Source organism: Siphateles boraxobius, unplaced genomic scaffold (assembly GCF_051911475.1).
Source record: "Siphateles boraxobius isolate OS27281-9 unplaced genomic scaffold, OSU_SipBor_1 65, whole genome shotgun sequence".
Lineage (NCBI taxonomy): Eukaryota > Metazoa > Chordata > Actinopteri > Cypriniformes > Leuciscidae > Siphateles > Siphateles boraxobius.
Genome location: NW_027509192.1, coordinates 3,031,575 through 3,054,542, shown reverse-complemented (window position 1 = coordinate 3,054,542; position 22,968 = coordinate 3,031,575). Strand labels below are relative to the sequence as shown.

Genomic DNA, 22,968 nt, shown 5'->3' with positions numbered 1-22,968 from the left:
ATTTAGATTTAATTGGTTATCGAAGTTTTTCAGCGTCTTTATTCTGGTAAAGCAACTCGTTGTCAAGTGGTATCTGTTACCTTTCTCAGCGGTGTCAGGATGGACCAATTATAGTTGGTTGTGATTATAAGGTGATTTATTTGTATTATTATTTTAATAAAAGTTTCCATTTGTATGCCAGATATTTGTGTATTCATAATTAATATTATAAAAAGATTACACTATTTTGTGTACACAGATTTCCAATGAGACAAACCCCCTGAGATTTGAATGCAGCTCAATGGAGGAATCAGCGTTTTGAGCCGCCAAGCGCCCCCTGGTGGTACAACACATCATGACCCATAAGAACAGCTGTTAGTTATTAAACTGTGCCACTCAATGTATTTCCCCGGCGGCTGTCACACTTCTTCCACACCATCAGCCAAGATAATGCTGAAGCTTTGTCGTTTCTCAATGTCTGTTTTCTAAATCGTAGCAGACGTAGAGAGTTGTGATGTTTCTGGAGTAACGGGACTTTAGGCGGAGCTCAATGGCAGCGCCGGAGCTTTACTCGAAGGTATGAGTTTAAACCCCGCTAATTTCACATATGAGTAATGGAAACATTTGAGAAATTGTGTCACCCAGATAGTTTATCATACAGCACTTTTCCTGCTTTGTGGGAACTTTAAAGGAACTTTTTATTACATTAATTTACATTAATTAGATTGTATCCAAAACAAACTCTGAACAACGGAACAAATCAATTATATTTAATTGTTTTAATTATTGATGCATTCACAAAACAAAATGATGGTTAATTACAGTAAAAAGAAAAGCAAAAAACAATAATAATAGTAAATAAAAAATAATATATTAATCTGAGTTGCCACTCTAATTATAGATAAATCAGTCCATTGTACAACATTTAAAATAGCATTTCTTGTTTTAAATATGAATGCATTGATAAAACAATTATACGCTTGAGTGAAGTTGAAAAGAGGCATCTGCTTTGAATTGGTTTAAATAAATAATGTTATTCAAACTTACTTGGTGTTCACCTCCTGCAGTTTGCTCGAGTCTGGATCCCAGACACCACAGATGTGTGGAGATCAGCAGAACTGACCAGAGACTACAGGCCCGGAGACACCGTCCTACATCTACGGCTCGAGGATGAGACGGTGAGAGCATCAAACACTAACCCCTGTTTTCACGGACAAGGCTTAAGTCTAGCCTAGATTCAAATGCAAGTTTGAGCTGTTTTAACTGAAAGCAATTCGAACTGAGATCTTAAAATATGTCAGTGCCATTGTTTTGTATCAATGTTGCACACTAGTTATGTGTTTTTTTCTTTTCTTCTAAGGCTTAATTCTGGTTTAATCTAAGCCTTGTCTGTGAAACCAGGCCTTGGTCTTCAAAAAGTTTTCCACATGCACCCTGTTCTTCATCTGATGAGATAAACCATGTTTTGATCTTTTTTACACATCAAACATGGGTATTATGAAGGGAAAGTATACAAATTAGACCAGATCAGGTGGTTTACAGTGTTTAGGGCTGCTTGAGTCAGCATTGAGTCAAGTTTGAGGCAAAGTTGAGTCGGACTGGTGGTGACCAAGACGTGTGGAAAAATAATGGGTGTGGAGTTCGAAATCCAACATATTTCATAACTACACCCATTGCTGTTCCCACAATTTATTTCACTGGTGGCAACTGGTAACGTTATCATTGGTGTAAAGCCACTAGGACCAAAGAAAATGATCTGTGAAGCTTAGCTTGCGGTTTTCCTGAGGTAAATGTATCTCCTGTCTGCAAGTGTGTCACTGATAGCAAAAGCTTTTGCATGTTTTATCCTGCTGTTTAAGCTACATGTGTGTACAAGATGACCTGATGAACTTCAGGTTAATTAAAGACTTTCGCTCTACTGGCAACATGCTGTTGATTATGACGAAAGCAAACAAAAATCGCATTCACAGCAATGCATGTATAGTGGAAGTAAAGTATTTAAGTTTAATTTAAGTTACTGTACCTAAAAATCTTTTTGGCTACTTTGTAGTTTGACTAGCGACTTTTACTTTCTACTGGACTACATTTTCGAATAAGGATATGTGCTCTTTACTCCAATACATTTGTGATGAGTAATGAAATTACTCCTTACATTTTGCATCGCAACAACTAACTTTTTTCTGCAGCAGTTTATTTCTGCTACAAAAGGGATATCGCCATCTACAGGGCATTGAAGTTACTACATTTTGTGCGTTTTGTCTTTACACACTCAAACTAGTCAACAATACTTCTTTATGTGAATGTGAGTGCATTTGCAGGTTAGTTGTTGAAATGCAAGTGTTTCATTTATGAGAAGAGGACATGGCTTCAGTTGAAACCAGTCCAGTGCAAGTAGGCTTTAACTATTTCATTTGACTTAACATTATTTTACTTATCCAGTGTATTGAAGAGACCTTTTTGATGGATATTGGTTTACTTAAGCCCTTTTAGAGCACTTGAGCGTAACTGAGGCTTGAGTGTTTGTAGACGTCTAAGAGGCTGTCGTGTCGAGTCGACCTTGATTTACTGCAATATTGAGTTGCTCAGTTTTACTTCGACTTTAGAAAATAAACATGTGATTGCTCTCCTCACAAATCAACTGTTTCTTGTTTTTTACTGGCATGTCTGTTAGGTGTTGAGGATTAGTGCATCTTTGAGCCTTCATTCAGTACGAGTAAAATACTTAAGTAATGTTAAAATCAGATCGTCTAAGACTTTTACTCGAGTGGTATTGGAATGAGTGACTTGTAACTTGTCATTTTTGCTGTTTTCAGGTACTCTTTGCACCTCTGAAAGGCAATAGATTTCCTTTTAAGAGAATTTATTGTTCTCCTGATGAGCTTCAGCTGAACTGTAGTGTCTTCTCATAGGAGTGCGAGTACAAGCTGGACCCGAAGAGTGGCGTTCTGCCTCATCTTCGTAACCCAGACTTCCTGGTGGGCGAGAACGACCTCACGGCTCTCAGTTACCTCCATGAACCGGCCGTGCTGCTCAACCTGCGGGTCCGATTCACAGACTCCAAGCTTATCTACACCTACTGCGGTAATGAAAAATGTCACCTCACCTGGCCATGACATAGCTTTCTAGATATACTCAGACTTTCCTATTTAATTTAATGTCTTCTTGAAATATGTATGTCTCAGGATGGTCTGTTCAATATATAGTCTTATAGTTTCACATAAAAAATATATATTTATTTTAGATTTTTCTTGTGTTTTTATGTAATTAAATCTAAAAAAATATATAGATATTTTGCGTGTTGTTTAAATGACCTGTAGACTTTGGAACTTCCATGAACAGCAGATATTACTAGTGAATATGAACCATAAAACATGACCTTGCAGAGCTTGTCATATGCACTGCACACCTCATTAGACTTTGAGTTATGGACTCCTGTTCTTAGATTAGAGTGTTTTGCATACAGTATGCAAAGTAAAAAAAAAGAAAAGTTTTGCAAAAATAAAAATGCAAAATTTGCACCAAAAAAGCATCACAATTCAGTCTGACCTTTGACCCAGAACTAAATAAAATTTTACAAATCAAGTTATTTGTTTTTAAATTTTTAACAGGGATCATCCTGGTTGCCATCAATCCATATGAAAGTCTTCCGATCTATGGATCAGACATCATCAATGCTTACAGTGGGCAGAACATGGGTGATATGGACCCTCACATCTTCGCTGTATCAGAAGAGGCCTATAAACAGATGGCCAGGTATGTGCACACACCTTATTGCAATAGAAATAGCATATCTAAGAATATGTCCATAGGCAGTGACAATGCTATCTCTCCTCCACATCCATCTGTAAGAGACGAGAAGAATCAGTCCATCATCGTGAGTGGAGAGTCTGGTGCAGGGAAGACTGTGTCTGCCAAATATGCCATGCGTTACTTTGCTACAGTCAGTGGATCGTCCACTGAGTCCAGCGTGGAGAAAAAAGTGCTGGCGTCCAGTCCTATCATGGAGGTACGACTGCGGTTAATGCCTAACTTTAACTAGCTAGCCTGTAAAAAAAACCTAGACATCAAACAGATCCATTCCAAGAAACTGTCATATCGAGATTTTCATCTGTGTGTAGGCTATAGGAAATGCCAAGACGACAAGAAACGACAACAGCAGTCGCTTTGGGAAGTACATTGAGATTGGATTTGACAGAAAGCACAACATCATAGGAGCCAACATGAGGACGTACCTTCTGGAAAAGTCTAGAGTGGTGTTCCAGGTTAGTTTTATATTCATTCGTCTCTACTATATACTGATTTAAAGAGTTTGAATGACCCATAAGTCATCAGTAATTTCAGTAATATAAAACTTGGTAGCTTTAAAGTGCCATTATTATGTTTTTTTGAATATCACCTTTCATGTAGTGTGTAATATAGCTGTTTGTGAATGTAAAAGCTCTGCAAAGATTCAAGATCAAAGTGCAGATAAATGGAGTTATCTCCCAAAAGAAAGAAGCTATTCTGAACGGCCTGAAATTAGATGTCTCATTACAAATTTGCATAATGCTAGCCTATGGTCTTCATTGGCTGCCTGTGAACAACGTCTACTTTGCTCCGCCCTCAAACACTGTAGTTGTAGCTGATGCCTTGAAGAGTTTGGTTCGTGTTGTCGACATGTCGAGAAGATGCTGTTTTCTGCTCTGCGAATCCACTTTGCTGCACTTCTAAGGGACGAGGATTCAAGCTTGAATTGATACAATAAATCTGACGGCATCATTACTGTTCATATCACCGTCCACAAGTGCTGAGGAAGATCCAGAGCTGAAGATCAGATATGCTTATGGCAGTTTTTTTCCCGACACGCAGTGTAATCTGTTGGCCGAACACAATGGACTGGGCCATCTGACCAATCAGAGAGTAGACTCTGGGAATGGAGGGGTTTAGAGAGACTGAATCCTTGATCGAACCCTTTCAGACACTGTAGATAATGAGAAAATTATTAATTTTTTACCTTGGATGCATGTAAATCTTTTGCAGGAGAGTCCAAAACAGAATTAGAAACACTAAGAATGGCATAATAGAACCAATTTAATATCAAATGAATGATATATAACATATGTTTAATGTATTTATGTGGGAATGTCACTTGACTTACACTAAAGGGATCAGTTTCTGTTTCCTGTTTTAGGCGAGTGAGGAGAGAAACTATCACATCTTCTATCAGCTCTGTGCCTGCGCCCATTTACCTGAGTTTGAACCTCTAAAGTTAGGTAACGGGATACCCATTCTGGATTGTGTTTATAAATAACAGTCAAGTAAAGCATAAATGACTATGTAGCCTTTAAGTCAACCTACAGCTGAAATGTGTCTTTTCTTCAGTAACCAGTCTTTCTCTTAAGGTAGCGCTGATGACTTTCCCTACACTAACCAAGGCAGAAGTCCCGTCATCGAGGGAGTGAATGACCTGATGGAGATGCAGGCCACGAGGAAAGCCTTTTCACTGCTGGGTATGAATATTTTACCTTTCCATGTGCCATATGGTGTTTTGTACACCAGGATCACATACGTCTCACTTTTATTGTTTTAACTTATTATTAGAATGATAAAAGGATCACATCTTTTATTTAAATGTATACATAATTTATATATATAGATATACATATATATATACTTTTTTATGTATTTATTTAATTGTTTTTAGTTATTTGAGTTCATCCTTTATTTTCATTCTTTGTGTTTTTTTATTTATTTAATTTTATTGCAATGTATTTATTAAAATATTTTTATTTTTGGTTTTATTTTAATTATTATTATTATTTTATTAAACGGTCAGGTTTCTGAAGACCTAATAGGCATCAGTATAAACATTTAGAATGTCCAGAATAAGCCATTTTGCAGCTTAGTTTAAAGTCTTATTGGACTTGGGAGAAAATTACATTGTTTTCATAGTACATAAAGCTCTTTTACCTGAAAAGATCAAAAAGACCATTAGATTCCTCATGATATGAGCCTGTTTAAGGGTTTTATACCCTTAGTTTAGTCATTCAACCACAAACATGCCAGTATCTGCTGATTCCAGGAATTACTGAGGCACACCAAATGGGTCTGTTCCAAATCCTGTCAGCCATTCTTCATCTGGGAAATGTAGAAGTGAAGGAGAGAGGATCTTCTAGCTGCGGCATCTCTGTGAGTCGCAGTGAGAATGCAAGAATAAATGATTGCTTTAATTCACATTTTGCAAAGTTGCTTTGGACAAAAGCATCTGTCTAATGATTAAATGCAAATGCATTTTCCCACATCAATTCCACACTATATTGTTTGCATTGTGTCCAGGATGAAAACGGCCACCTGGCAGTGTTTTGTGACCTCACTGAGGTTTCGTATGAGTCCATGGCTCACTGGTTGTGCAATAAAAAACTCAAGACCGCCACAGAAACCCTAAACAAGCCTGTTACCCGCTTGGAGGCCATGAACGGCCGTGACGCTCTCTCGAAACACATTTACGCCAAGCTCTTCTCCTGGATCGTCGGCCAGGTCAACAAAGCCCTGAGCACTTCCTCCAAACCGCACTCGTTCATCGGTGTCCTAGACATCTATGGGTGGGTGAGCTGCTTCTTCATACTTTATTGATGATAAAAATACAGTTCCAGGAAAGTTATGTTGTATTATGCCCAGGTTTGAGACATTTGAGGTGAACAGCTTCGAGCAGTTCTGCATCAATTATGCCAATGAGAAGCTCCAGCAGCAGTTTAACATGGTCAGCATTTTCAAACATGCGTCAGCTGCTCCAGCATTCACGAAATAATCAGTCATGTCCCAGCACATCACCACTCACAGAAAGCATTTCCCCTCCAGCACGTGTTCAAACTGGAGCAGGAGGAGTACATGAAGGAGCAGATACCATGGACGCTCATCGATTTCTACGACAACCAGCCCTGCATCAACCTGATCGAGGCTAAGATGGGCTTGCTAGACCTTCTAGACGAAGAATGCACTGTAAAAACCATTATTAAACCACAATTGCTATATAAATAATTATCATTGGGGTTTTTTGTGATTAACTTCTCAAATTTTTTTATTTGATGCATCCAGATGCCAAAAGGTTCAGATGAATCGTGGGCGCAAAAGCTGTACAACACTCACCTAAAGAAAAGCTCTCACTTTGAGAAGCCACGCATGTCTAACACAGCTTTCATCATACTGCACTTTGCAGACAAGGTACATGAAGAAAAATATGCAGCTATTATGTGTTCATATAGCAATTCCTGGGAGTCCGTCTCATTTTATCTCTCTCTATATCACTTTTAGGTTGAATACCAGTGTGATGGATTTCTGGAGAAAAATAAAGACACAGTCAATGAAGAACAAATTAATGTGCTGAAGGCTAGCAAGGTGTGTTTGGTACCTCAACATAGCTCACTAAGTAATTTTCTGGCACAGAAATTCAGCTTCTAGTGCTCCACAGGAACACGTTTCTGCTTGCGGAAAGTTATTCAGTGACTTCAAAATAGAGTTATGATTCAACATGCCTTTTGAGAAGTATCGCCACCTGCTGTTCGGTTCATAAACACCGTTTTTGGATTCCTAGATCTGTGGTTCTGTGGCAACCCAACACAGTAATTTAAGACTGTTAAATGCAAATAAGCCATTGAGAACCACTAATCTAGAGTGTAATTGTCACAAGTAGCATACAAGTAAGGTGTTATGCATATCGATCTTTGTTATAAAGGCTCTCTGGTTTCCTCACAGTTCGCCTTGCTGGTGGAGCTCTTCCAGGATGAGGAAACACCTGCAGCTCAGAGCACCACAGCAACATCTGGTCGAGCAAAGATTGGACGGTCCACTCAGTCTTTTAGGGAGCACAAGAAATCGGTTGGACTGCAGGTTAGAGTTGACAAACAAAGCCATGATCCATCACTGATATTCATTAAGGCATCATTCATATTAATTCACTTAGATATACAGTATATTACCCTTCAAAAGTTTGGGGTCAGTATGATTTTTATTTTTATTTTTTTAAGAAGTTAATATTTTTATTAAGCAAGGATTCATTAAAGTGATGGTTCACCCCAAAATGAAAATGTATATAAACCTGTATAAATTTCTTTGTTCTGCTGAATACAAAGGAAGATAATTTGAAGAATGTTAGTATCCAAACAGTTGATGGGCACCATTGACTTCCATAGTATGAAAAAAAAAAAAACATGGAATTTAATGGGGACCAGCAACTGTTTGGATACCAATATTCTTCAAAATATCTTCCTTTGTATTCAGCAGAACAAAGAAATTTATACAGGTTTGGAACAATTTGAGGGTGAGTAGATGATGAATTTTTTTTAGATTTTTGATTAAACTTTAAATCAATCAAAAGTGACAGTAAAAACTTTTCTTCACACATGCTGTTCGTTTAAACTTTTTATTCATCAAAACTCCTAAAAATGTATGATGGTTTCCACAAAAAGAATGATTTCTGAAGGATCATGTGACACTGAAGACTGGAGTAATGATACTGAAAATTCAGCTTTGTTGAAATTTTAAATTCAGGAATAAATTAAATTTTAAAATATATTCAAATAGAAATATTTCACAATATTATACTGTTTTTACTGTCTTCTATAAATACAGCTTTGGATAGCATAAGTTAATTCTTTCATAAACATAAAAATACTAAAGACCCATAACTTTTGAAATTATTGTTTGGTATTTAAAAGTATTGTTGTAGTTCATTGTCTTATAAAATACGTCTTGTGGCTTTGTCCTTTTCACCATTCATGAAGAACATGTATGGGAAAATTACTTCCAGAACCAAGGCTGCTGAAAAATCACTGTTATGCTCTATTGGAACAAATCTTTTCACCCATAGAAAATAAGTGTCATTTGTTTGATGTTTTCAGTTCCGGAACTCTCTGCACCTGCTGATGGACACGCTGAACGCCACCACCCCACACTACGTGCGCTGCATCAAGCCAAATGACCTTAAAGCCCCCTTCATGTCAGTAAGATGAGTTCAGAGATAATCCACCATTATGTAATACGGGTCATTCTAGTTTCTTCTCTTTCTGTCTGTAGAATGGACCCTCATCGAGCCGTTCAGCAGCTCAGAGCGTGTGGAGTCCTCGAGACCATTCGTATCTCAGCCAAAGGCTTCCCTTCCAGGTGCTGATTCAATGACTGACATGTTGTACTTGCTGAAATCACTTTATCCTAGTAAGACTGTTCCTGGATCCACATCTATATTGATCCTGGAACAACATTCCAATCAACCAATCAGATTTGAGGGACCAGTTTACAGTCTATGTCAAGTTTAGGCTTACAACCAGGGTTAGGTGCTTCTACATAAGTGTTATTCATCTATCATTTCTCTCTGATTTTAGGGAGAAGTTATGGTTAGGGTTAGGATTAGGGATAGGGTTAGTGCTTAATTTTCAGACAGAAATGTTGTTCCAGGATCAACAAAACATGTTAATTTCAGGAGCATGTCTTACTTGGACACTTCTTACTAGTGTCCATTCTGCGTGGAATCTGATTTGTTATGATTAACTCAAGGGAACCAATCAGATGTGACTAACTCAGAAACACCAATCTTGAAAGTTTTTGAAATGGTGAACTAATGAGCAAAATTGGAAATCAGTAAAAAAAACGTATTGTGTTTAAGTTTAAAACTGCTTTATATTGATATAAACTGTAATTCTACTAACCCAGCTTTAAATATTCGAATGCCTTAACTGATCTGTGTTTGTGTTTTAATATCGCTTTAACTCTGGTCAGGTGGACTTATCAAGAGTTTTTCAGTCGCTATCGTGTTCTAATGAGGAAGAAAGAAATCCTCTCAGACTGGAAGTTGACCTGCCAGAATGTCCTAGAACGGCTTGTGCAGGTATTACACTTGTCTTTGTAGACATAAGTAGCATAAGATGGTCTAAGCTGGTTTTAGTTGATCTCCCATCCAAACAGTGTCCAAAACCCATCTAAAACCAGGGAAAGGACAATTGTGACGCTGCTCAGAGATCTACAAACCAGCCTAGGTTGGTTTTAAACAGTCTAATGTTACTCCATTCCCTCTCTACAGAACAAAGATAAATACCAGTTCGGAAAAACAAAGATTTTCTTCCGAGCCGGACAGGTGGCTTACCTGGAAAAGCTGAGGGCGGACAAACTCCGCACGGCCTGCATCCACATCCAAAAAACCATCCGCTGCTGGCTGGCCCGCAAGAAATACCTGCGTATTCGCCAGGCGACCATTACCTTGCAGAGATACACGAGAGGACACCAGGCTCGATGGTGGGGGACGCATGCAAATTTTGTAGATTTACTTTGTGATATGAGTCAAGTGTAAATGAAAGCCTATTTATTTATTACTGAAGACTTGTCTATCCTTGCTGGTTGGAAACTAAACCAACAGTGTGTGTTTTATCTGCCCTCGATTAGCCTGTGCAATAACCTGAGAAGGACACGGGCCGCAGTGGTCTTTCAGAAAAACACACGCATGTGGGCGGCGAGACGACAGTATCTGCGACAGAAAACAGCAGCGGTTCTCATTCAGAAGTTACTGCGCGGATACACAGCCAGACTGGAGTACAAACGGGTACGAGGCCAATAACGTTTTATTGAGGTGTAGCATAGCAGAGAAAGACTGGGCTTGGAATCAAAATGTGCAAGAGGGAAAAGAAAACCGCTTTCAGGAAAGAGTAACAATCATTTATTAGTACAGAGAGTTGCTAATTCTCATTCGTTGAAAGGTGCAGTCAGACTCAAAATAATTACACACAACACATATGCAACAGGATATGATGTCATGCACCAGACATTCTGTTTCAGAATAAATAATTGTATATTTTCAACATTTTGAATTTCTCTACTGCAGTTTTCCTTCAACACTAATTAAATTGATATGAAGCCGCCAAAATGAATTTGATTTCCAGCCAAGAAATCGATCTGTTTTCTGTTGATCTAACATATTTTTGTAATACAAAAGTGGAAATGCAATCTATTGACCTCATTTATAACCAGCACTATTCTAGTACTGTCTCTCAATCAAGTTCACCCAAGTTGAATTGGGGATGAAAACAAGTTTTATAGAGTTTTTTTAAAAATTTTTATCTTGTTTTCTTGCACAGTTGGTGTTTGAGCACAAGGCTTTACTGATCCAGCGCTGGGTGCGTGGCTTCCTGGCCCGCTGGCGTTTCCGTCGCATCAAGCGTGCCGTGGTGTATCTGCAGTGTTGCGTGCGCAGGATGCTGGCCCGTCGAGAGCTCAAGAAACTCAAGATTGAGGCCAGATCGGTCGAGCACTTCAAGAAGCTCAATGTCGGCATGGAGAACAAGATCATGCAGCTGCAGAGGAAACTGGATGAGCAGGTGTCCTTCAGCATTGTTTTATTTTCAGGACATTTGCACTGATATCTAAGGATGAATCTATGTTTGATTAATAATGTGTTTTCATGTGTCTTCAGCATAAGGAGAACCGAGAGCTTTCTGAGCGAATAAGTGCACAGGAGAGCCACAGTGCAGCGGATATAGAGAAGTTACACGTGCAGCTCAAGACTCTTCAGGAGGTGGAAGAGAAGGCCCGTCGCCGTGGAGACCTGGTGACATCGTTACAGGAGGAGCTGGAATTGGTCCGTCAGGAGCTGGAGAAGAACAAAGAGGTAAAAAGAAGATGTTTATTTGTTCTCAAAATTATTATTTTTTAATTATTATTTATTTAGACATAATTGTATTTTAATAGTAGATTTTTAATATTGTCATTTATCAATCATGACATATAATATGAATATATATACACTACTGTTAAAAGTTTTGGGGGTCACTAAGCTTTTTTTTTTGTGCTTTTTTTTTTATTCAGCAAGGGCACAATAAATTGATCAAATTTGACGGTAAAGACATTTTTAATGTTATGGATAAATTCTAGTTCAAATAAATGCTTTTTTTTGTCATGGTTTCCATAAAAATATTCAGCAGCACAACTGTTTTTCAACATATATGTTTCCTGAGCAAATCATCATATTAGACTGATTTCTGAAGGATCATGTGACACTGAAGACTGGAGTGATGATGCTGAAAATTCAACTTTGATCATAGCAATAAATTAGACTTTAAAATATAGTACAATAGAAAACACTTGTAATTGTAATATTTCAAAATATTTCTGTTTTTAATTTATTTTTTTATCAAGCAAATGCAGTATTAGTAAGCTTAAGAGACTTTTTAAAAAATCTATCTGGCCCTAAAGTTTTAAAAACTAGTGTATATATGTAACATGTCCACAAATATGGTAAATTTGTGGTATTACAGTGATTGTATCAGATGGTTATGGCATGAGACTCTGATCTACCATGGTAATGAATGATTATCATGTTCATATACTATTGTATTTTACAATGATAGCATGATAAATGTAAAAAAAAATGGTAAAACAATATTACCACGGACCATGGTACATAATGAAAGCTGAATTTCGAACACCACTTGTAAAGGTCAGAAAAGGATGTTATATTTTGTAGTATGCATACTTAGCCATACATGATGTATGCAGATGGTCGCTGATCTCAATGAGAAGAACACACTGCTGAAGAGTGAGAAAGATGAGATGAACAGACTGATCCAGGAGCAGGAGGAGCTGATAAGTGGTAAGTTCATATTGTTTTGTCTTGATGGAGGAAAGCTCCAACTCTTAATTACTTTTGTATTTTAATTACTATAATATTGTGTCCATAAAATGTGGAGAAAATTAACAATTAGCATTTATATTCATCTCAATCGCAGATACTCTACAGAATAGGTTAGCAGATCCACTAGTCATGGTTAACAAAGTACAATGGTTTAATAAACAACTAATTTCTTCATTCCTTCTGATTTTATCTTGAACAGAAATTCCAGAGACGACCCAACAAGAGTCCACTGAGCACCTGCAAGCCCAGCTGAACGAGGAGCGATTCCGTTACCAGAACCTTCTGACCGAACACCTGAAACTGGAGGAGCGCTACGCTGATCTGAGATCAGAAAAAGAGGCGGCTGTGGTAAGAAAAGTATATTTCATGCTACTTATACAAACATGATAATAATGGTGAAATTAAATAATGATATAGTTGGTAACATATTCAATATTATAAGCCATTTTGTGTAACTAATCTTTCAAAACAGGATCTCTCCAAACTGGGTCATAACAGAGCCGACTCCGGCTACAGCAGCAGCCAATCAGAGAGCCTCCACAGCTCTGTGCTCACAGGGTCAGAGGTCAGCTCTCTGGAAAGAGAGGTCAGTTTCAAACGGCTGTATGGCTCTTGAGTTCCTCTAGATTTCTGCTGTCATGATAGAATACAATGGATGTGTTTGATGCGTCTAGGACGCTGTGCAGACGGCGGCTGATGTGTCTCTCCTGATGAAGCTGCAGAGGAGAGTCACTGAACTGGAGAAGGAGAACATGGACCTGCAGGGTGAGATGGACACCAAAGAAGAGCAGCTCCAACTGGAGCGAACTAAAGTAATCAGTGTTATATATTTCAGACTGGCCCAATTCATCTTAGTTTAAATCAACCGAAAATTAAATTCTGTCATTATGTTTAATGGTTTCAATGACACATGTGGAAACCTTGACACAAACCAAGTTATGCATTCTCTTTCTCTGCATTTTAAGGAACTGGAAGATTGTCAGAGAGTATTAGGGGCTGAGAGAGACTACGAGGCTCTGAAGGTACAAAAACACACTTTGGCTCATCAAATAAACTCTTGGTTTCTCTTTCATGCATTCTGAGAAATATACAAGTGTGTGTTGTGGTCTTCTCAGCGTCAGGAGCTGGAGTCTGACAATAAGAAGCTCAAGAAAGATCTGCAGGATCTCCGTCAGTCTCTCAGTAAGGGGAAGGGGTCAAAGGTGGCGTCCCCTGGAGGTCAGGCATATAACGTGGTCCTCGAGCAGCTCAACTCCACCAATGAAGAACTGGAGGTGCGAAAGGAGGAGGTGCTTATTCTGCGATCTCAGCTGGTCAATCAGGAGGCATTTAAACATAAGGTAGGGTGCACTTTTATATTTTAGCCATTTCATATGATTCCATATGTGAAAATCTAAGAGATAATATGTGAGATGATTAAAATAAAAAGTAATACAAAACAATAAATTGCATATTACATTATTAAATTTTTTTTTTTTCGCCATCTCTTGTATATCGAAATATAAGACAGATAAATCTGGTTAGTAAATACTTTCTCTTTTCAGGAAACAGGAAGTGAAGGAGATTCAGGTGACTCGAGCAGGTAAATCATCTTTTATTTTTCATACATTTTTATTTATCTATGTTCAAACTGTACAATGCAGGATTCCTTACATTGGAAGTCATTCATGACTCTTTCGCTCTCAGATCCCCGACTTTGGACCTTCATGAGCTGAATGAGGATGGAGAGCTCTGGATGGCTTATGAGAGCCTAAAGGAAACTAACAGGTGAAATAAAATAGATTTAATATTCAAAGACTTAATCTTCCTCATACACACTAGCACACTACATGCTACACACCATCAAGAAAGTATTTTTTTGATTTTTATATTGCTTTTCATATTGAGGAAACAAAATACCACCATTAAGGAAAATTGTATAAACTCTGCATGACAATTAAAAACAATCATTTTTGTTAAATATTGATGGAAACACATAATTTGTGTTTTAGATGCATTTAAATATTACTTAAAAGATACACACTAAAAAAACTCTATCACTGCAGGATCCTGGCATCTCAGTTGCAGACACAGGGGCAGTCCCATGAGGAGGAGGTGGAGGGTCTGAGGGCGGAGCTTCAGCGGTTAAAGGCGGAGCTTGGCCAGCAGCAGCAGATGATGTCAGACAGCTTGGAGCTTCCGCACGACGCTCGAATACAAGCAAGCCTGCAGCACGAGATCAGTCGCCTCACGCAACAAAACATGGTGCGCATACACTCACACTGACACATATACATGTACTGACAACAATTGATGATCATAATAAATATTCTTCTGTATTAAAATGGTTTCTGTCAATTATAGGACCTCTTGGAGCAGACGGGAAAACAGGACAAAATGGTCCGCAAACTAAAGAAATGCCTGAAAATATATATGAAAAAGTTAGGGGAGCCTGAGGGTAAAGATTTTTTATTTTGTTGCATAATATCAATGCTATCAGTAAAGATTGGACTGATTAGGATGTTTTTTTTAATTGTTGAAACTGTTGAAAGATTGTGCCTACATATGAATTACTGTTGGAGCAGCATTACAGGATGATTTTTATGTGGAAAATATATATTTTTTTTGTGGCAGCAGGTGTTCATTTCGAGCAGTCCTCTCCAGAGAACGTGGTCGGCGAGAGCGGTCGCACGGTCAGTATCGTTCGAAAAGAGAGGGATTTCCAAGGCATGCTGGAGTACAGGAAAGAAGACGAGAACAAACTGTTCAAGATACTCATCACAGGTGATATGAACATCATAAACATGTAGAATATCAACACAGACACAAAAAAAAAAAGTTGTTTTTTGTTTTGCTTCATTAATGGAAAGAAGAACAAATGGACTCCAAATTTATTTGCCTTTGACTGTATTTTCTAATTTTCAGTCTTTTGATTTATGCTGTTTATCTACCAGACCTCAAACCCCGAGGTGTCGCGGTGAATCTGATCCCAGGCCTGCCTGCTTACATTCTCTTCATGTGTCTGCGACACGCCGACTACGCCAACGATGACCAGCGGGTCTCCACCCTCCTGAACTCCTCCATCAACGCCATCAAGAACGTACTGAAGGTGAGACTCTCACAGACAGAAAATGCAGGAATAATAATCCGTGGAGATGACCGTGAAACATCTTTACACGAGAAAACATTGTCCAGATTGAAAAAAACAGCTGATACATGATACTGTGAAACTTTTCAATAATAACTGACTGTTTTTACAGAAACGGGAAGAATTTGAGACTATTTCATTCTGGTTGGCAAACACCTGTCGCTTCCTACATTGTCTGAAGCAGTACAGCGGAGAAGAGGTAGGCATGATGTCTGGCTGTGTTTCATATCTGAGTGTGCTGTCTACCTAGAAAGTATTTTAGGCTTGAAGATTGCTGACTTCTTGAAACCGTATTAATATCTTTTTTGACCTTCAGAAGAAATGTAATCTGTTATTTAGTGGGAAATATTTTTCTGTTATGTAGGTATAACCCCAGAAAACAAAAATATCCTGTATTCTATGAACGTTTTACCAATGTTCCCATTAAGTTATGAAAACGTTGATTCTGAATATGGCCGTGTGTCCACCAAAGCATTTTTAGCCAGCTGAAAATGCTAGATGCTCTGCTGAAAACGCCTAGCTGTGGGCGCTTGACAGCGTTTTGGCAGTGCTGCGTTTTTTCAGTTGAGACGATTCGTTGCTATGATACAGAATATCTGCAGCACAGTTTACTTGTAACTGATTTCGCAGATAATTTGTTTCATACTAAAAATTTATTTTTCATCCATTTTGTTCGGTTAGCTCTGCTGGTTGACGTCGTTGTTCAAAGAATGTGGTGACAGTTGGTCGTTGTGGTATTTGTACCGCCCCTCCTCCACTGTGATTGGACGGTTGGGTAAAAAGTGACAAAAAGTGATGAGCGCTGCGTTTTACCCAAAGTTGAACATTTTTCAACTCTCGGCGACCAGTAGAAAACGCCGGGCGCTCAGCGCTTGAGCGTTACATACACGCTCAGCGCCTCGCTCATGGCGTTTAAAAAATGCGGCGCTCCCATTGAAAACAATTGGAATTATACGCCGGCTGCGTGAAAAAATGCTTTGGTGGACACACGGCCTATTTGTTCAAAATGTGCAGTTTTAAAAAATGTTAAAAAATAAGGGAACATTCCATTTTGTAATTTGGCAGACATTATGGGAATTTTTCTTATGACTGTAATTAGTAATTTTTGGGGTTTTTTCAAAAACTAAAAAAAAAAAAAAAAAAAAAAACTTTCGGAATTTTTTTTCCATGAACAATGTATTATGTTAACATTTTGAGAACATTATTAAAGACCAGATAACTTTGAACATATGTTCAGTTAATGTTACTGAAAGAATGTCTGTTCATCTTTGAGAGAACCTTGCCATACTTTTTAGCTGGGACTCTAAAAACTCTTGTTTAGTTCTGTCTTTAACTCTAATATTTGTGTGTTTTTTGTCTTTATTAGACTTTTCAGAATAGAGTTATTAGTGTAGCAACGTGCTAACATCAGACTCTATTGGAATTAACAATAGCTGTCAGTTTCTGTGCTTGGTACAGTGTTGTTTCTTGTTTATTTTACTTTAGTTTTTCAGGATTTTAGGATACAGCTTCTAATGCAAACAATATATTAATAGATAAAGCTAAAATATTTGTAAAAACATTAGTTTTCTGTTAAAGCTAGCTGCAAATATTAGGAGTAAAGGTTTGGAACCGTGCATTCACTTACATGTAGATTTATTTTTTCTCTCTTTTTAATATATTTGATTATTCACTGCTATATGAATGCTGACCTAATATTTGATGTCTTCCTGACATTTTTTAGGGCTACACAAAGCACAACACCCCTCGGCAAAACGAACACTGTCTGTCAAACTTTGACCTGTCTGAGTATTGCCAGGTTCTGAGTGATCTAGCCATCCAGATCTACCAGCAGCTCATCAGGGTCATAGAAAACATTATTCACCCCATGATTGGTAACTCTACACGCTCTGATCATAAAGATTTCAATATTTATTATACTTCCTCTTCTTGATTATTCCCTCTTTTCCTCATCCCAGCACCAGCCATGTTGGAGCAGGAGACCATTCAGGGAGTGATGGGTGTGAAGCCCACAGGAATGAGGAAGCGCACGTCCAGTTTCCCAGAGGACAGCTGTCACACACTTGAGGCCATTTTGAAACAGCTGGATGTTTTCTATTTCACGCTGCTCCAGCATGGCAACGACACCGAGCTGGTCCGACGGGTCATCAAACAGCAGTTCTACCTCATCTGCTGCGTCACACTAAACAACTTACTGCTTCGCAAGGACATGTGCTCCTGGAGTAAAGGCCTGCAGATCAGGTACTGACTGGTGATGGGGATGGGGATTCCTCAACTCTTAATAGCCCTAGTGTCGTTGCTGTGTCTAAAAACGCTCACTCAAGTGTAGAGAGCTGGAGCTGTCACAGAAACAACGTCACAGTCATATAGTTTTATCCTACATTGGCTGTTATTTTATTTAAATAAGCAACGTTATGCTTGAATGAAATATGAAATCACGTACCTACCTGGTTTCATTTGTTTTTATATTAATTTGGTTTGCCATTGTATCCGAATTGGTGTTCATAACCAATTAACTAATCATAATTTTTTTTAAAACTGCCAACAAGAAAAGGCACAATAAGAGTACATTATTGGATGTATTTAGACTAGATATTTTCTTTAGATCCTGTGCAAGAAGCTTTTTTTGCACTATTACAAGAGATGACAGTGCACTTGTCGCCCTCACCCGACAGTTTAGATTAATTTCATTAAAGAATGCATTACCTTCTCTCTTGTTTATTTAACTCTGAAATAATATTCAAAAGGCTTTATCTTTTGACTTTTCCCTCTTTAAAAATTGGTAGCATTGGCAACAACTATGAAACAATGGTGATTTTCATAATTTCAAGGTAATGATGCGTCTCTACGCTGGCTAGTGTTTTGTTTTCATAATATAAAGGTAGTTTCAGGATTTGTGTCTGGGAAAAAAGAATAGACTACATTTAGTGTGTAACAAACGGAGAAGTCTTGTATTTTTATATTGTCGACTCTGTTGTGACTTCAAGTATATGGAGCAAATGGAGTCGATTCCGGGAGTCAATACTTTTGACTCGGGCGGTAGGACTCGGGAATCGGAGTCGACTCCAAAAAACCCGGGATCGAAAACCCCAATTACTAACCACTAGAGGCTATTAGACCTTGTTCAGTCAAATTTGAAAGAAATAATATTAATAATTTAAACAAATCGGATTTATACCACAGTATGTGTGTGGCGAACAGGACGGCCGAGGGACGTGAGAGAACGGCGCGAGGCCGGTGGTGCGATTGCTAATGAGCAACACCTGTATAGCACACCGGTCTCGCATCTCTCACGGAGGAGCGGAAGCATAAAGGGGGAGCGACGACATTAATGATGGAGAGAGGAACAGGCCTGATTTTAGTTGTTCTGGTTTTTGTATTTGTGTTTTATTTTAGCCAGCAGTCGTCCGCGAGGGGCTGCTGGCCGTTATGTTTTATTTTGGGTAAGCCAGCAGTCGTCCGCGAGGGGCTGCTGGCGGTATTTTAGTTTGTTTGTTTTATTTTAAATAAAGTTTATTTTGATTGTTCGCCGGTTCCCGCCTCCTTCTTCCCTGAACATTGCTACACTGGTGCCGAAACCCGGGAAGAGGGAGGAACGCGCTGTCAGAGAGTCCTCGCCGCTGTGGGGAATCCGCGGTGCCATTGAGCGGGTGCGCGAGTCGCCGCCGCTCGCCGTGGGCCGGAGCCTGCTGCCATCCGCCGGGCAGGGGAGGAGCAGGGAGCGGGGGACTCGCGGCCATGGACGCTCGAGGCGTTGCGCTGGAGTGAGTTGCCGGGGGGACGGCCGAGCTCGCTGCCGGCCGCCTGGGAGTTGGAGGGGCGGCTGCCGTCCGGGAGGGAGCGGGGGAGTCGCCGCCGCTCGCCGTGGGCCGGAGCCTGCTGCCGTCCACCAGCAAAGGGGAGGAGCAGGGAGCGGGGGACTCCTGCCGTCTGCCCTAGATCCCAAGGAGCCGTCACCGTCCACCGGGCGGTGGAGGAGTGTCGAGCCGTCCACCGAGGGCTACCCAGCGTCACCGCCAGGCACCGCGGAGGAGATCGCCCAGCTGGTGGAGGACCATGATGGCAGCGCGTTGTGGGAACCGGACCATGTTTTCTTTTTTCTTTTTTTTCCCTCTCTCCCCTCTCTCGATCTGTCGCTCCTCATGCTTCCGTCTCCGTTTCCCTCGGCTTGTCGGTCCATACCCCCCAGGGATCGCCGCCGCCGGGGGGGAGTAGGCACAGGCTTGTGGGTGCCCCCCGGCCTGTGAGGGGCGATTGGGGTATGTGGCGAACAGGACGGCCGAGGGACGTGAGAGAACGGCGCGAGGCCGGTGGTGCGATTGCTAATGAGCAACACCTGTATAGCACACTGGTCTCGCATCTCTCACGGAGGAGCGGAAGCATAAAGGGGGAGCGACGACATTAATGATGGAGAGAGGAACAGGCCTGATTTTAGTTGTTCTGGTTTTTGTATTTGTGTTTTATTTTAGCCAGCAGTCGCCGCGAGGGGCTGCTGGCCGTTATGTTTTATTTTGGGTAAGCCAGCAGTCGTCCGCGAGGGGCTGCTGGCCGTTATGTTTTATTTTGGGTAAGCCAGCAGTCGTCCGCGAGGGGCTGCTGGCCGTTATGTTTTATTTTGGGTAAGCCAGCAGTCGTCCGCGAGGGGCTGCTGGCGGTATTTTAGTTTGTTTGTTTTATTTTAAATAAAGTTTATTTTGATTGTTCGCCGGTTCCCGCCTCCTTCTTCCCTGAACATTGCTACAATGTGTTTTTTATAGTTTAGTTTATGTATAAAACTTTATAGTTTAGTTTGTGTATATAACTTTTATTTTGACATTACAGTAAATGATTTAGATTTAGCAAACTATTCTTATGCTAGGATAACAAAGTTAACAAAGATAAGTTTTTTTGCATCTTTTTTGCTGTAATATGATTTTGACCAGTTTTTCTATTAATATTGTATTTGTTTATAATAATTTTATTGTACAAAAAAATATTTTATATATTTGAAAAATTTCTCTAGTTTATTTATTTAATATTTACATTTTTTAATGTATTATCTTTCCCCTCACATCAGGTATAATGTGTGTCAGCTGGAGGAGTGGTTGCTGGATAAAGATCTTCAGGGAAGTGGAGCTCGTGAGTCTCTGGAGCCTCTGATTCAGGCGGCTCAGCTTCTGCAGATCAAGAAGAAGAGCCAGGACGACGCAGACGCCATCTGCACCATGTGCACGGCTCTCACCACCCAACAGGTGTGTGTGTGTGTTTGTGTGTTTGAGGTGAATGTGGCCTTTCAATTGAAACCGTGAGTTTAGTTCTGATTTGCTGTTTCTGTGTCTCTCTGGGATAGATTGTGAAAATCCTCAGCTTGTACACACCAGTGAATGAGTTTGAGGAGAGAGTGTCTATATCATTCATAAAGTCTGTACAGGTGAGTCATTTCTCAATGTTTTTAAATGCATTTTAAAGTGGAACTTGGCAACTATTTCAGCTTAATAAAACTGTTTAGAAATCATTTGGATGGTTTAATAACCAGTTCTTGTGAGAATGGGGACTCTCCCCACTCCCCCCACCGTTCCCAGGCGGAAAACCAACCTTGCAACATGGGGACTAACGTCCCGGTAATTTGGAAAGAGGAAGTCTCGTGAGAAACGAGAACGAGCGAAAAACACAAACTGCTTTACAGCAATTCGACATAAACGCACACGCCGCCCTCAATGTGTATGAGAACACACGCCCCACAGTTGCAGGGGGAGCTCGTTGAGAAAACATCTGACAACAAAAGTGAAAATAGCGAAGAGATGGCTAGAGTTGCCAAGTTCACCTTTAAAGCAGATATTGTTTGATTTTCATGGTTGAACACTTCTCCCTCCACTCCACAGAATTTATTAAAGGATCGTAAGGAGTCTTCTCAGTTACTGATGGACGCTAAGATCATTTTCTCAGTCACTTTCCCCTTCAACCCTTCATCTGTGGCCCTCGAGACCATCCAGCTCCCCAGCAGCCTCAATCTGAGCTTCCTGACACGGGTTTAAAAACACACCAGTGATGTCATCACAGATCCTACGGGACAGATACTGGAGAATCAGTATTGAAATAAAGCCTCGGATTATATTTATTTAGTCACATTTTCTGGGATGATTGTTTACACTTCTTGTATCACTATAAAGGAATTCACTTAAGAGATGAATTTTAAACACATTTCACTGTATTTTCAAGTTTATTACATTGTGTGTTGGGGCTAAAGTGAGATTTGTAATGTTTAGGACTTCAGTTGTTCTATATCTCAGATGTGTCTGTACCTTTACAGTGTTTGAATGCATATTTCTGTAAAGCATATTAAGACTTCTTGTACGGTTGAAAATGGATATAGGAACCTTTTTCTTGATCTTTTGGACTATCTTAAATATTTTATATGCAGTTGTATAAAGTGTTAATCAGTATTGTCATTTGAAATATATTGAATATTATAAAAAGAGCTTTCATATATTATTATACAGTGTACAATGCTGATTTGCCATTTTATGAATGTTGCATGCTGACCCAAGTTTTGGTGAATTTGAAGTCTTGGCACTGTAGTGACAGACAAATCAGACAGAATTGTTTTTTTTATATTTAACAAATCTTTAAAACCCCTCAACCGACAACAATGATATTGTAAGGGGTATACAGTCAAAGACCCAGAACCAGATATGAAGAATAAAGACCCGGAGTCAGAATTATAAAAAAATTAAAGAAAAGTTTTACTGAAGATAGTTTGCAGTTTCATCAGCAGAAGTCAGCTTCAAGACTCACACAGGAGTTCCTAGGCCGCCCCGCTTACCGTTACAAAGATCACAGCAGTTATACGATTTCCAAGGTCTAAGCTACGTCATTGCTTACAGGATGAATGATTCTCATTGGCTATGAAAATAGATGAACACAGTAATTTTACACACATTTACAGATAGACTGAAGCGATTATGCAGCTGAAGTTAGGCACGTCATGACCTTCCAGGTCGCAGATTTGGGTTGCTGGGTGCCAGCAGGTCCAGAACAACAACTCAGTCAATCTCCAATAATGCCAGTGGTTCCTTAACCTGTAACCAAGAAGACTAACACACACACCGACACACAGCTTTTCCAAGGGTTGATTTGGCCAGGCTCTAACTATAAAGAGGAGAGTCCTCTCAAAACATCAAGATAATGCGTTCTTTCTCTCAAGGATAGCTAGACTTTAGTCTAACTGGAA

The 22,968-nt window shown here is 39.6% G+C and overlaps 1 protein-coding gene across 2 annotated transcripts; it reads left to right on the top strand.

Annotated features, from left to right (window-relative positions):
- The first annotated feature begins 370 nt into the window (after nucleotides 1-370).
- myo5ab (myosin VAb) lies at nucleotides 371-22,229 on the top strand. 2 transcript variants are annotated; one of them, XM_077210207.1, is made up of 40 exons: nucleotides 371-556; nucleotides 1,047-1,157; nucleotides 2,889-3,060; nucleotides 3,588-3,732; nucleotides 3,829-3,985; nucleotides 4,098-4,241; nucleotides 5,150-5,231; nucleotides 5,361-5,468; nucleotides 6,041-6,147; nucleotides 6,295-6,560; nucleotides 6,637-6,718; nucleotides 6,817-6,957; nucleotides 7,054-7,179; nucleotides 7,270-7,353; nucleotides 7,711-7,845; nucleotides 8,856-8,953; nucleotides 9,031-9,117; nucleotides 9,730-9,838; nucleotides 10,031-10,242; nucleotides 10,390-10,546; nucleotides 11,079-11,318; nucleotides 11,414-11,608; nucleotides 12,496-12,589; nucleotides 12,831-12,979; nucleotides 13,104-13,217; nucleotides 13,306-13,443; nucleotides 13,597-13,653; nucleotides 13,747-13,971; nucleotides 14,176-14,213; nucleotides 14,318-14,398; nucleotides 14,677-14,875; nucleotides 14,975-15,068; nucleotides 15,248-15,394; nucleotides 15,565-15,719; nucleotides 15,871-15,957; nucleotides 17,482-17,632; nucleotides 17,717-17,999; nucleotides 20,815-20,989; nucleotides 21,088-21,168; nucleotides 21,620-22,229. In XM_077210207.1, the coding sequence occupies exons 1-40, from the start codon at nucleotides 530-532 to the stop codon at nucleotides 21,770-21,772; spliced, it is 5,406 nt and encodes a 1,801-aa protein (XP_077066322.1). In that variant the 5' UTR covers nucleotides 371-529; the 3' UTR covers nucleotides 21,773-22,229. The 2 variants fall into 2 exon arrangements, with proteins under 2 accessions (XP_077066322.1, XP_077066321.1); XM_077210206.1 differs by having other exon boundaries at nucleotides 15,245-15,394.
- Nucleotides 22,230-22,968: the final 739 nt, after the last annotated feature.